At 43.3% G+C, this 14,531-nt stretch overlaps 3 protein-coding genes across 3 annotated transcripts; all 3 read left to right on the top strand.

Annotated features, from left to right (window-relative positions):
* Positions 1-4,295: 4,295 nt before the first annotated feature.
* On the top strand, positions 4,296-5,646 carry gtf2a2 (general transcription factor IIA, 2). The gene is made up of 4 exons (XM_058088427.2): positions 4,296-4,504; positions 4,979-5,083; positions 5,175-5,301; positions 5,380-5,646. The coding sequence occupies exons 1-4, from the start codon at positions 4,433-4,435 to the stop codon at positions 5,403-5,405; spliced, it is 330 nt and encodes a 109-aa protein (XP_057944410.1). The 5' UTR covers positions 4,296-4,432; the 3' UTR covers positions 5,406-5,646.
* A 2,545-nt stretch (positions 5,647-8,191) lies between these two features.
* On the top strand, positions 8,192-9,178 carry LOC144901592 (C-type isolectin Sp-CL4-like). Its single transcript, XM_078795596.1, has 6 exons — positions 8,192-8,208; positions 8,275-8,352; positions 8,415-8,554; positions 8,629-8,760; positions 8,837-8,951; positions 9,034-9,178. The coding sequence occupies exons 2-6, from the start codon at positions 8,289-8,291 to the stop codon at positions 9,099-9,101; spliced, it is 519 nt and encodes a 172-aa protein (XP_078651722.1). The 5' UTR covers positions 8,192-8,208; positions 8,275-8,288; the 3' UTR covers positions 9,102-9,178.
* Positions 9,179-10,398: 1,220 nt separating this feature from the next.
* Positions 10,399-11,723, top strand: LOC131139840 (C-type isolectin Sp-CL4-like). The gene is made up of 5 exons (XM_058089766.2): positions 10,399-10,424; positions 10,486-10,760; positions 10,836-10,967; positions 11,043-11,157; positions 11,228-11,723. The coding sequence occupies exons 2-5, from the start codon at positions 10,503-10,505 to the stop codon at positions 11,293-11,295; spliced, it is 573 nt and encodes a 190-aa protein (XP_057945749.2). The 5' UTR covers positions 10,399-10,424; positions 10,486-10,502; the 3' UTR covers positions 11,296-11,723.
* The last annotated feature ends 2,808 nt before the right edge of the window (positions 11,724-14,531 follow it).

The following is a 14,531-nucleotide window of genomic DNA, read 5'->3' as shown; positions in this document are numbered from 1 at the left end:
TGGCAATCATGTGACCACTTGACCATCAAAACGCTTGCATTAATGATCTTTGTCAACATTAATGATCTTTGACACAACAAAAAGCTTCTGGAACTTTCTGTGAGGCTTTTCTCCCTACTACTTCCTCCCATGGCCCAAAAGTACGCGGGTAGCGTCTTTGAAGTCTGGCTGCTTCTGTAGGTCAGCTTCACTGGAAACAAATCCATTCAATACTTTAGCTTAGTTCGTTATGCTAACTTCATTGCAGACAAAAGTTAGTTCAGTGGGTTAGCTTCACTGAAAACAGGTCAATTCAATTGGTTAACTTAGTTCATTATGCTAACTTCATTGAAAATGAGTTAGTTCAAGTAAATCAATATATCAGCTTAGTTCACTAGGTTAGCTTTATTGACAACTAGTACATTCAGTAGGTTAGCTTAGTTCAGTAGGTTAGCTTTATTTACAACTAGTACATTCAATAGGTTAGCTTAGTTCAGTAGGTTAGCTTTATTGACAACTAGTACATTCAATAGGTTAGCTTAGTTCAGTAGGTTAGCTTTATTGACAACTAGCACATTCAATAGGTTAGCTTAGTTCAGTAGGTTAGCTTTATTGACAACTAGTACATTCAATAGGTTAGCTTAGTTCAGTAGGTTAGCTTTATTGACAACTAGTACATTCAATAGGTTAGCTTAGTTCAGTAGGTTAGCTTTATTGACAACTAGTACATTCAGTAGGTTAGCTTAGTTCAGTAGGTTAGCTTTATTGACAACTAGTACATTCAATAGGTTAGCTTAGTTCACTAGGTTAGCTTTATTGACAACTAGTACATTCAATAGGTTAGCTTAGTTCACTAGGTTAGCTTTATTGACAACTAGTACATTCAATAGGTTAGCTTAGTTCAGTAGGTTAGCTTTATTGACAACTAGTACATTCAATAGGTTAGCTTAGTTCACTAGGTTAGCTTTATTGACAACTAGTGCATTCAATAGGTTAGCTTAGTTCAGTAGGTTAGCTTTATTGACAACTAGTACATTCAATAGGTTAGCTTAGTTCAGTAGGTTAGCTTTATTGACAACTAGTACATTCAATAGGTTAGCTTAGTTCAGTAGGTTAGCTTTATTTACAACTAGCACATTCAATAGGTTAGCTTAGTTCAGTAGGTTAGCTTTATTGACAACTAGTACATTCAATAGGTTAGCTTAGTTCAGTAGGTTAGCTTTATTGACAACTAGTACATTCAATAGGTTAGCTTAGTTCAGTAGGTTAGCTTTATTGACAACTAGCACATTCAATAGGTTAGCTTAGTTCAGTAGGTTAGCTTTATTGACAACTAGCACATTCAATAGGTTAGCTTAGTTCAGTAGGTTAGCTTTATTGACAACTAGTACATTCAATAGGTTAGCTTAGTTCAGTAGGTTAGCTTTATTGACAACTAGTACATTCAATAGGTTAGCTTAGTTCAGTAGGTTAGCTTTATTGACAACTAGTACATTCAATAGGTTAGCTTAGTTCAGTAGGTTAGCTTTATTGACAACTAGCACATTCAATAGGTTAGCTTAGTTCAGTAGGTTAGCTTTATTGACAACTAGTACAACCAATAGGTTAGCTTAGTTCAGTAGGTTAGCTTTATTGACAACTAGTACATTCAATAGGTTAGCTTAGTTCACTAGGTTAGCTTTATTGACAACTAGTACATTCAATAGATTAGCTTAGTTCAGTAGGTTAGCTTTATTGACAACTAGCACATTCAATAGGTTAGCTTAGTTCAGTAGGTTAGCTTTATTGACAACTAGTACATTCAATAGGTTAGCTTAGTTCAGTAGGTTAGCTTTATTGACAACTAGTACATTCAATAGGTTAGCTTAGTTCAGTAGGTTAGCTTTATTGACAACTAGCACATTCAATAGGTTAGCTTAGTTCAGTAGGTTAGCTTTATTGACAACTAGTACAACCAATAGGTTAGCTTAGTTCAGTAGGTTAGCTTTATTGACAACTAGTACATTCAATAGGTTAGCTTAGTTCACTAGGTTAGCTTTATTGACAACTAGTACATTCAATAGATTAGCTTAGTTCAGTAGGTTAGCTTTATTGACAACTAGCACATTCAATAGGTTAGCTTAGTTCAGTAGGTTAGCTTTATTGACAACTAGTACATTCAATAGGTTAGCTTAGTTCAGTAGGTTAGCTTTATTGACAACTAGTACATTCAATAGGTTAGCTTAGTTCAGTAGGTTAGCTTTATTGACAACTAGCACATTCAATAGGTTAGCTTAGTTCAGTAGGTTAGCTTTATTGACAACTAGTACAACCAATAGGTTAGCTTAGTTCAGTAGGTTAGCTTTATTGACAACTAGTACATTCAATAGGTTAGCTTAGTTCACTAGGTTAGCTTTATTGACAACTAGTACATTCAATAGGTTAGCTTAGTTCAGTAGGTTAGCTTTATTGACAACTAGCACATTCAATAGGTTAGCTTAGTTCAGTAGGTTAGCTTTATTGACAACTAGTACATTCAATAGGTTAGCTTAGTTCACTAGGTTAGCTTTATTGACAACTAGTACATTCAATAGGTTAGCTTAGTTCAGTAGGTTAGCTTTATTGACAACTAGTACATTCAATAGGTTAGCTTAGTTCACTAGGTTAGCTTTATTGACAACTAGTACATTCAATAGGTTAGCTTAGTTCAGTAGGTTAGCTTTATTGACAACTAGTACATTCAATAGGTTAGCTTAGTTCACTAGGTTAGCTTTATTGACAACTAGTACATTCAATAGGTTAGCTTAGTTCAGTAGGTTAGCTTCGTTGAGGATGAGTTAATTCGGTGGGTTAGCGTCAATGAAGACTAGTTAACTGAATGCAACTTATTGAAAACTAGTTATTGAAATAGGATTAAATGAAGACTTGATGAATACCCAAAAATACGTACATAAATGATTCCGTAGGTTAGCGTAATTGAGGTTAGTTTCAGTGGAGTCTAGTTAGTTCAGTGGGTGACCATCGCTTAAGACGAGTTAGTTGAGTGGGGTTAATTGTCGGCTTGTTAATGCAACAGGTTTTTGTCATTGTACACTAGTTAGTGAACTAGGTTGATGCCACAGGAGACTAGTTAGTTCAATAGTTTCAATTGAGCTAGTCAAATAGGTTAGCTTAACTGAAAACAAAGGAGATAAATGTGTTTGACTAGTTAACTAGGTTGTCAGCAGTCGTATCAGTTAGGTGAGGAAGTTAGCTTCAGTGAAGACTAGTTCGTTCAAAGTGTTAGCATCACGAAACGTTAGCCAGGTGAGTTCCTTAACTAGTTTGGATGAGTCATTCATGACATCGACAGACGTTTCATTTTTACATGGTTGCCATGACTGCTAATGATAATTGTTATTTGCCAAACATTGACAAGCTTTAAGTCTTTTATTTTGTTTACACACAAACCAACAACAAACAAAGCGAGCGTGGTGCTGCCGGTTTGAAAAGTTCATTAGCTAGCTAACAAGCGCCACATAAAACCTCATTACTGGAAGCTTGGCATTGCTGCTGTCTTTAATTGAGCCGCAGCAATCTTCTATCCGTCCTCCTGGCGAGCGCCGCATCCCATAAATCCCAGTCACAACAAACTGAATTGAGTTGTATCACACGGGATGACCTGGAATCTCTCCGGCTTCCCGCTGCACACAGAGGGAATAATCAGCTCATCTTGAGCGAGGGTGGCGACGCTCCTGCCAGCTCAGCAAGGTTGTCTGAACACGAGCAGCAAAATTCTCCATCAAGGGATGCTCCGTCTCTACTGCTTTTTTTTTTTTTTTTAAAAGACCATTTATGTTTTTAGCTACTTGTATTATTATTACGCTGGCTTGACTGCAGGTGTTTCAAAAAGACATGCATGCTTGGCATACTGAAGACTGTGGTCTCTCAAAGTTGACAAAATGAATACTCGGCCTCTTGTAGTTTACAAAATCAGTACGCTTGGTTAAGGCTTTATTGATTTAATGATTTAAATATGTTCCGTACAATAATATTTTTTAACAGCCAAGTCGAAACGGTTTGATTGGTTGCTGTTTGCTGCCACCTGGTGGGCATTGTGTCAACTGCACAAGTACAACGAACATAACAAAAGTACTACATCAACCTGCTATATATTTTCATGTTGCTATTTTGATGTCAAATTCAGGTCAAAGCGCTTTTAGCGTTTCACGAAGGCGGGCATTACTCAAGAGGAGCGGCATTTCAACGTCAAACTGCTGCGGTGCTGTGACGTCACGTCGAGTACTACACACTCCCGCCCACCAGGGGGCGCGCCCGATTGCGACGAGCGAAGCTAGAAGAAGAAAAACAGTTAGGCTCCGCCTATTTGTTTGCTAGCTTTTGGTGTGCGGGGAAACGAATTGGCTGCTTAGCGTCGTTAGCCTAACGTTGGCGTTTATTTATTTGGTTTTTTGTGGCTCCCGCAGCTTCCGACATGGCGTACCAGCTGTACAGGAACACCACCCTGGGAAACAGCCTACAGGAGAGCCTGGATGAGCTCATTCAGGTGACTCACCGCTAATGCTAGTTAGCTTGCATTGTAGTGTAGTCAAACATCGGCAGGGGAGCTCTCTACTTGGGTGGTTTACAGCAAATTGACTCTTTTGACAGGCTGCGCTCAACAATGTTATCAGGAAATGCTTCCGATATTGTCAGAGGTCATTTTGGCGCCTGCCGCCTCACCATCCTTCAGCTTCCAGGCAGCGTGATTATGGGGAAATACGTTGACTAATATTTCTTTTTATTTCCATGATGAAGTAATATGATTAAGATTAAGATATGCCTTAAAGGGAGTCTATCTATCTTATTCGTCCCTCAGTGGGGACATTTGTATTGCACAGCAGCAAGAGTACAGAGTCAGTTAAGCAGTACAAGATACACAATATAGAAAAATAAACAATATAAACAACCCAAGTATTAAGAAAAATTAACTATTTTAATTAATTTGAAGCAGTTAGGTAACCTACCTGTGCGTGTTAAGACCCAGCAGATCACCCCTCAGCTGGCCCTGCAAGTCCTGCTCCAGTTCGACAAAGCCATCAACACCGCGCTGGCCAACAGAGTCCGTAACAGAGTCAACTTCAAGGTGAGCCCTGCTCCTTATTTGGGCCGCCCAGCCGCGGGCGGTCAATCCCAGCCTGGGTGCTGACGGCTGTGTTTGTTTGTTTGTCTCTCAGGGATCTTTGAATACGTATCGCTTCTGCGACAACGTCTGGACGTTCGTGCTGAATGATGTGAAGTTCAGAGAGGTCACCGATCTCGTTGAGGTGGACAAGGTCAAGATCGTGGCGTGCGACGGCAAGAGTAAGTGCACGCCACCGGTGCACGCCGCCGTGTCCCTGGCGCTCCTTGTCTCCATCAAACCTTTTTTCTCTTCCTCAGATTCTGGCTCAAACGCAGCCGAGTGACCACGCCCACCGCCAGGAAATGTACATATGAGTATAACTTATTCATGCTCCGCTGCAGTGAGTGTGTGTGTGTGTGTGTGTGCGTGCGCGTGTGTGCGTGCGTGCGTGCGTGCGTGTGAGTGCACGTCGGCTTGCAGCAGTTTATTTTATTTGTTTTTTTACGTTTCTGTTCATTTTGCTAAAACTGAAATAAAAATTGACAAAATGAAGGTCAGACTTCCTGGATGACATCATACACAAACTCCTCCCACACAGCTTTCATTCATTTCTAATTCATTCCTTCCACACAGACTGACTCCTCTTCCACAGAGTAACTCCTCCCACATAGATTAATAAACTCCTTACACAAGCTGGCTCCTCCCACATAGGGAGGAGCCTCACAATGTGATGCCACAGCCCTCCTCAACATCGCCGGTGACCCCAGGACCGGACCGTATTGGCCCCCGTGTCCCGAATGCCAGTGCAGGCCAGCATTGTCCTACACCAAGTCCAGGTCCAGGTCAAGTTCCAGGTCTGTGGAAAACCTCACGCCGATAAAAAGACTGGCCTTCCTGTTCCTGTCGTGCTGACCTCCCGCATGACGAAGGGCTGGAGATGCTGTTTCATATTCATATCTGCTGCAGGGGCTCCACTTCCTGGACAGACCAAGGACTTCATCTTCAGTTGTTCAGAAGATGGTTGATGCCGTTCATCACGTGACCTCAGTGTTTGGTAAACATGCTAACTGGTCCAGCTAGTCCAGGCTAAGGAATGAGCGTTTATCCTCTGGAAAGGAGCTGACACCCGTGGCAAGAAAATACGCAAAATAAAGATCTCACCAGATGATTTGGAACAAATATTGATTTATGTCAGGCGAGGCAACATCATCAAACGGAAAATGATGACAAAGATGGGAACGTTGGAGCGGATTATTATTATTAGGATTATGATTAGCATCTCCTCGCTAGGCGGTAAACCTTCCACCATCAACACACACAAGTTCCTTAGCTAAAATGCTAACAGGCGCCCTGCAGGCGCAGCGAATAAAACAGGCAAACCACACACCCGAACAAAGAGCTCTGCCAAAACAGGCTCGAATCATGTTCGATTCCCTTGCTCATCTGCTTCTTTCCATGTTTAAACATGCTAACGGGCTAAAGTTGCAGCCCGAACCTCTCTGATAACATTTAATACAACCGGATGATATGTATATAGATATGATATATTCATATGATATATACATATATGTGATGACATATTGTGAGAACTGCATTTTTTCATCAAGGATGAACACAATCGAGATTCCAATCCAAGCAAACACGACACGCACGGTAAACCAATCAAAGTATTTCAGTATAGCAGTATTTCCAGCTAACATGTACAATGGCAGCGTACAGGAAGCAAAAGGACGCACGCCACTACAGCTTGCATTGGAAGGGCCTAAACCCTTTAGTCACGGCCCTGCAACTACTACGATATACTGGTAGTACTACGGTGCAGTCACCCTGGGTTCAATTCCGAACGTGCAAACCTCCTGACCTGAAACGCTGACACGGTCTCCATGAGACTACGACATTCCAAGTGCATTTAAAGGTGAGAACGTGGAAAAAGGATAATCGGTCCCGTTCAACCAACCCAAGCCCAAATGCGAAGTGGCCTATCACGGCGCCGGTAGAGACTACAACGTTGGGAATGCCTTCTTGGGAGCATCGAAAGTTAACCCTTCGAGAGCCAGGCCCTCCATCAAGCACCAAAAGTAGACGTGGACCGCTTTCCCGCCAACAACTTGGAGGGGCCAGTCACATGACTCGGTGCCCCCATGTGAGGGAAGCTCAGACGGCATCTGGAGACTGGGAGAACGTCGCCCTGGACGGGCGCTTATGGAGCGCAGCCGTGCATAAAGAAGCAGCCGCTCACCAGTTGGAAACCCGCCATGCCGCTAAGACCAAGCGGCCACTACGGACAGACAGACGTGCGAAGGTTCCAATCCCACCCTGCTCCAAAACATGCAGGTCAAGACTGGTGTCCGCAGCCACCCCAGGACCATGTGGAGACCCCATGGAGGCCAGTCGTACTTCCGGCTGCTGCTGATGATGATGATGATGACGGATCACTCATAGCAGATACTGACTGGTTTTCGTACTTCCTGATTGCATTTACACTAAACATTGTGGGCGCGTGTGAACAAGGACCAGGTTTTCCAAATCAGTGGGGTCAGTACTTGACTAAATGGTGTCCAAGACCGGAGTTGGCCCTCAGCAAAGATTGGTTATTTTCCCTGGCTTCACACGGAGTCATTGTTTGGATGAAGTACACAAATGGAACGCCAACAACGCTTGACTCATCAACTGGTGCTGGTCCTGGTCCTGGTCCTGGTGCAAAACCTGGTTTATGTTGTTTCACTTCCAAATGCAGTCTGACCAGGCAAGACCAGACCAAAGCAATCAGAGCGGAGACATCTTTATGGATTTAGTAAGAAGTGCTGATCCAGGACTCATCTAGGACTCGTTATTGTCGTTAGCAGCGTTAGCAGCGTTAGCAGCGTTAGCAGCGTTAGCCGTGTGCTTTGGTGTGGATCCAAGTGGGCAGGGGGAAATATGCGGTTTTAAAAAGAGCCTGAGAGTCCTTGGCTCCGCCTCTAAGTCAGACGTTAACGGTATTTGTCTGATCAAATTTACCAAAGAAACAAGATGAGCTGCCATGGTCATGTGACCGACCTTCAAATGTAACGGTTGGCCTGCAGGCGCCACTCAAAGTACTTAAGAGCCCAGACCTCCAGCTGAGGCTGAAGACGGACGAGCCAGACTGAAAGGACACATCTCCGGTGAGTAGAAGAGAAGATGGCAGATGTTGACGGAGACAAACGATGGTTGTGCTGTTCCCAGGTCAGATCCACCCCGAGCCATGCCTTCTGCTGTGATGACGGTCCTCCTGATGGGGGCGCTGATGGCGGCGCCGGCCTTTGCTTGTAAAGAACAATGTCAGCAATTCCGACTCCCAGACAAAAAGTGACGGCGTTTGTGTGTCCAGACAACTCCACCGAGGTGAGAGCCATGTGCGCCAACGTGGAGCTGGAAGCGTGCGGGAACGAGCCGTGCGGGTTTTACCGCCTGAATGCGTTCAGCTGCGTCAAAGTCTTAACTTTGGAAAGGGATTTCCGGAGCGCGCAGGTGAAAGTCAGCAATCAATCAGCCCAAATGAACGCCTGCTTGTAACGCCAACGTCTCGGTTGTCCGCCCGCCAGGTGGGGTGTGAACTCGTCAACGGGAATCTGGTCAAAGTGCAAAATAAGGAGGACCACGACAAGCTGCTGTGTATGATGTTACGGGTGTTCCCGCGGCGACTCCACTACTGGATCGGTGCCGTACGAGGAGAAGTAAGCGGCCAAGCGACCATGAAGGTGATGGTGATGGTGGATGAAGATCGGAGATGGGTGATGTTCTTTGTTTCAGGATGGGGATTTCTACTGGGTGGATGGAAGCGGACCCGTGGCGTACGGTCCTTGGCGTTTAGGGCAGCCCGACAACCATCGTGGCGAGGAGAACTGCGTGTGGGTGAACTCTGGCAGTAAGTTCAACCAAACATCTCGCCGGACGGACGGACGTCTGTCTCGGCATGAGGCTGAGTGTCGTCTCCCGTCTTTGTCCAGGCTGGGGTCCGTGGAACGACGGCCCGTGCTATGAGAAAAGTTCTGTGCTGTGTCAGGTCCTCGTGTGATTGTTGGGTTCTCCAAGAGTCGACGAGTCGACGTCGCTCGGTTTGTTCCAGGAATTGCAATAAACGTCCCGCAGCACAACTTCTTCCTGCTTCTGGTTTCATTTGTTTAAGGTGCGGGACCCGTCTCCGGTCCCGGACTGTCAACACCAAGCATTCGTTAGCCTAGCTTAGCAGACTTAGCAGTTTGAGTGCATTGGTGTTCACACCAAGAAGCACAGGAGGTCAGCACCTGGGTGTCGCACTCAAAATAAACCTGCGGGTATCAAGCCTGCGGGTATCAAGCCTGCGGGTATCAAACCTGCGGCATTCCAACTGGACTTTATTGACAAAGCAGATCCCCCCACAAACAATGTGGTCGTTTGTCTCAGATGACTCGAACGACCAATGAAATGAAATGAAACAAACTAAGAGTTGAAAGCGTTTATGTTGAGACAAAACAAAACAATTATTTTGATGAGTGATGTCCGATTACTAGCAGTACCGATAATTCATATCAAGATAGAAATATGATATCACTTGATGCCGGTATCATGAAAAGCAACAAATATGTCATGTTACACATATCGGTATCGTTGCACAATATCGTTTTTTGGCAAAACCCCAATATTGTTCCTCCCTAATTGTGACGATAACAAGCTAGCCAAATGAAAATAACGACGCTTCGCCGTGAGACAAACGTTTGCTGTCAACTTGTTTGTTTTAAAGCCAAATATCAAAGTCAAAGATGGAAAACGGCTCATTTGGGCAAAACGTGTAAACAAAGATGAAGAGTAAACAATGAGAGCAATGATGTAAAGGTAAGCCGTCACGCACGCTAGCGTCCGTTAGCGTCCGTTAGCGTCCGTTAGCGTCCGTTAGCTTAGTCTGCCACAAGTCAACTGACTCCACATTTGACAGTTTTTCATTGTTTTCACAATTCCGCTTCTGAGGGGCCGTTTGGCAACGCCAACATGCAGTTGAGCGCCACACCTTGAAATGAGGCTGTGAGTAAAAGGTTGTAGGGATGGGCGTCCTGGGCAGGCTAGACCAGGGCGGCCATTACGTCCACCCGGAAGGTGCGGGTCCATCTAGTCATGTAGGCATCTGGTTCTGCTGGCTTGGGTGTAGAACTAAGTCCTTAGACAAATCAGACGCTAACGGTGTTTACCTGATCACATTGAACAAAGAAGACCAAAGGTGCTAAGATGCTAACAGGTGTTGTTGTGGTAATCCGACTTGCAAAGCTAACGGTTGGCCTGCAGGCGTCACTCAAAGTACTTAAAAGCGGAGATGTTGAGGTGAGGCTGAAGACGGTGGAGGCAGATTGAAGAGGACACATCTCCGGTGAGTAGAAGGAAAGATGGCAGAGGTTGATGGGGTAAAACCAATGTTGTACTGTTCCCAGGTCAGTCACCCCGAGCCATGCCTTCTGCTGTGACCATTGTCCTCCTGATGGGGGCGCTGGCGGTCGACTCGGCCTTTGCTCAGTTTGGAAATAACGAGAGCCTCAGTGCTGACTCTGGGGAGCATCAGACGGCATACGACAAGGAGGAGTTGAGGACCATGTGTTCCAACATGGAGCTGGAGGAATGTGAAAGTGACGTAGACGGGATTTTCCGTCTGAATGACATCAGCTGTGTCAAAGTGTTGACCACGGAAAAGGATTTCGCCAACGCGGAGGTGAAACATCGGCTAACAAAAGCAGCGGCAATGAACGTCTTCTGGTTGTAAACGTCTTCACCGTCCGCCTCTCAGATGGTGTGTCAAGCTTTGGGAGGAGATGTGGTCCAAGTGCAAAACGAGGAGGAGCACAGGAAGCTGCTGTGTATGATGTTACGGCTGTTCCCACGGCGACTCCACTACTGGATCAGCGCTGAAAGAGGAGCGGTAAGCAGCCAGCACACTGATGATGATGATGATGATGATGATGATGATGAGTACACGAAGATCCCTTTGCACCAGGATGATGGTTTCCACTGGTCTGACGGAAGCGGACCAGTAAGGTTTGCTCCGTGGAGCGAAGGCCAGCCCGACAGATACAACAACGAAGAGCATTGTGTGATGATGAACTTTGGCAGTAAGTTGGAGCAAACATCTCCATCTTGGCGTCAGCGTGACGCCGGGTGTCATCTCCTGTCTTTGTCCAGCCTGGGGTCCGTGGAACGACATCTCGTGTGACGCCGTGGCTTCGGTGGCGTGCCAGATGGCCATGTGACGGTTGGCCTCCATGTGAGCAGGCGTGGCAATAAAGAAGAGCATCGGCTTCTGGTTTCGTTTGTTTACATCCAACATCAAAACCGCCGCTCTTTCTCAAGCGTTGGTTAGCTTAGCTTCACGGCCGCGTCTCCGTCTGCAGATTGTTGTGTTCACACAGTTTGATGCTGCGCTCACAACGGCCAAAGTGGTGAGTGTGCATGGTGTGCAGTGCCGGACACGAGCCAGCCTCAAGACGTGGCGCCACCATCTTGGCTCCGCAGCGAAGGGGCCTGGCAGCCGAGGAGCAACCTGTAGCGACATGGAGGCCATCAGCGCCGCACGGATCCACGTGGCGGTTGAACCGTTGGCTACACACGATGAAGCCGACCATAACGTAACCCACCTGGCAGTCCCTGAGGGGTATTTCACTTTGGAGTTGGAACGTCTGATACCATCAAATAAAATAGCGTTTACAATACTTTTATGAATGCAAGCTATTTCTATGGACACCCAGCGTGTATTAACAGTACATTAATGGTACATTAACGGTACATTAACAGTACATTAACGGTACATTAACGATACATTAACGGTACATTAACGGTACATTAACGGTACATTAACGGTACATTAACGGTACATTAACGGTACATTAACGGTACATTAACGGTACATTAGGAGTACATTAACGGTACATTAACGGTACATTAACGGTACATTAAGAGTACATTAACGGTACATTAACGGTACATTAACGGTACATTAACGGTACATTAACGGTACATGAACGGTACATGAACAGTACATTAACAGTACATTAACGGTACATTAACGGTACATTAACGGTACATTAACGGTACATTAACGGTACATTAACGGTACATTAACGGTACATTAACGGTACATTAACGGTACATTAACGGTACATTAGGAGTACATTAACGGTACCTTAACAGTACATTAACAGTACATTAAGAGTACATTAACGGTACATTAACGGTACATTAACGGTACATTAACGGTACATTAACAGTACATTAACGGTACATGAACGGTACATTAACGGTACATTAACGGTACATTAACGGTACATTAACGGTACATTAACGGTACATTAGGAGTACATTAACGGTACCTTAACAGTACATTAACAGTACATTAACGGTACATTAACGGTACATTAACGGTACATTAACGGTACATTAACGGTACATTAACAGTACATTAACGGTACATTAACGGTACATTAGGAGTACATTAACGGTACATTAACAGTACATTAACAGTACATTAAGAGTACATTAACGGTACATTAACGGTACATTAACGGTACATTAACAGTACATTAACGGTACATTAACAGTACATTAACGGTACATTAAGAGTACATTAACAGTACATTAGGAGTACATTAGGAGTACATTAACAGTACATTAACAGTACATTAACAGTACATTAACAGTACATTAAGAGTACATTAACAGTACATTAAGAGTACATTAAGAGCACATTAACATTACATTAACAGTACATTAACAGTACATTAACAGTACATTAAGAGTACATTAACAGTACATTAACAGTACATTAAGAGTACATTAAGAGTACATTAACAGTACATTAACGGTACATGAACACTACATGAACAGTACATGAACAGTACATTAACGGTACATTAACGGTACATTAACGGTACATTAACAGTACATTAACGGTACATTAAGAGTACATTAACAGTACATTAGGAGTACATTAACAGTACATTAACAGTACATTAACAGTACATTAAGAGTACATTAACAGTACATTAAGAGCACATTAACAGTACATTAACAGTACATTAACAGTACATTAAGAGTACATTAAGAGTACATTAACAGTACATTAAGAGTACATTAACAGTACATTAACAGTACATTAACAGTACATTAAGAGTACATTAACAGTACATTAACAGTACATTAAGAGTACATTAACAGTACATTAAGAGTACATTAAGAGTACATTAAGAGTACATTAACAGTACATTAAGAGTACATTAACAGTACATTAACAGTACATTAAGAGTACATTAACAGTACATTAAGAGTACATTAAGAGTACATTAAGAGTACATTAACAGTACATTAAGAGTACATTAACAGTACATTAAGAGTACATTAACAGTACATTAACAGTACATTAAGAGTACATTAAGAGTACATTAAGAGTACATTAACAGTACATTAACAGTACATTAAGAGTACATTAAGAGTACATTAACAGTACATTAACAGTACATTAACAGTACATTAACAGTAAAGAATGATGGACAGCCCCCACTCTGTGCTGTGTGCTGTGTACACAGTCAAAGCGTACTGACAAAGTACCGTATTTTCCGCACTATACGGGCCTTCAATTTTCAAACATCAATCATCCGGTGCGCCTGAAATATGGATCAATATTGAGCCGCAACTACGGTAAGCAGCCGAGGACTCCATTTTCCGCCGTAGAAGAAGTAGTGCGCGGTGCATGCTGGCATATAAATATATATATCAACATATCATATACATGCAGCGCTAGCACCCAAACTTAACATCAATGAATTTAGAGGCGGTCCTTCTTGGTGCTTTGGGTTTATGAAAAGATAAGATAAGATAAACTTTGCCACGAAAATACTGACACTTTACCTCTGAGACAATAATAAAACAGCTGATTTGTAATCTATTAATACAGTTGGGGCTGCACAGTGGTGGAGTGGTTTGCGCGCAGACCTCACAGCTAGGAGACCAGGGTTCAATTCCACTTATGCACTCAATTCCAAAACCTTTAAAATATGTCATTCATTGAAGGTGCGCCTTATAATGCAGTGTGCATTATATATGGAAAAACTTTTAAAATATGTCATTGATTGAAGGTGCGCCTTATAATGCGGTGTGCCTTATATATGGAAAAAGTTTTAAAATGTCAATCATTGAAGGTGCGCCTTATCATGCGGTGCGCCTTATATATGGAAAACGTTTTAAAATGTCAATCATTGAAGGTGCGCCTTATAATGCGGTGCGCCTTATATATGGAAAACGTTTTAAAATGTCAATCATTGAAGGTGCGCCTTATAATGCGATGCGCCTAAAAAATGGAAAAACTTAAAATATGTCATTGATTGAAGGTGCGCCTTATATATGGAAAAACTTTTAAAATATGTCCTTGATTGAAGGTGCGCCTTATAATGCGGTGCGCCTAAAAAATGGAAAAACTTAAAATATGTCATTGATT

The sequence above is a fragment of the Doryrhamphus excisus genome, linkage group LG13 (assembly GCF_037039965.1).
Source record: "Doryrhamphus excisus strain RoL-2023G ecotype Guam linkage group LG13, RoL_Dexc_Guam_v1.1, whole genome shotgun sequence".
Taxonomy (NCBI): Eukaryota; Metazoa; Chordata; class Actinopteri; order Syngnathiformes; family Syngnathidae; genus Doryrhamphus; species Doryrhamphus excisus.
The sequence above is the reverse complement of the archived record's forward strand: the minus strand, read 5'-3'. Positions and strand labels throughout refer to the sequence as shown.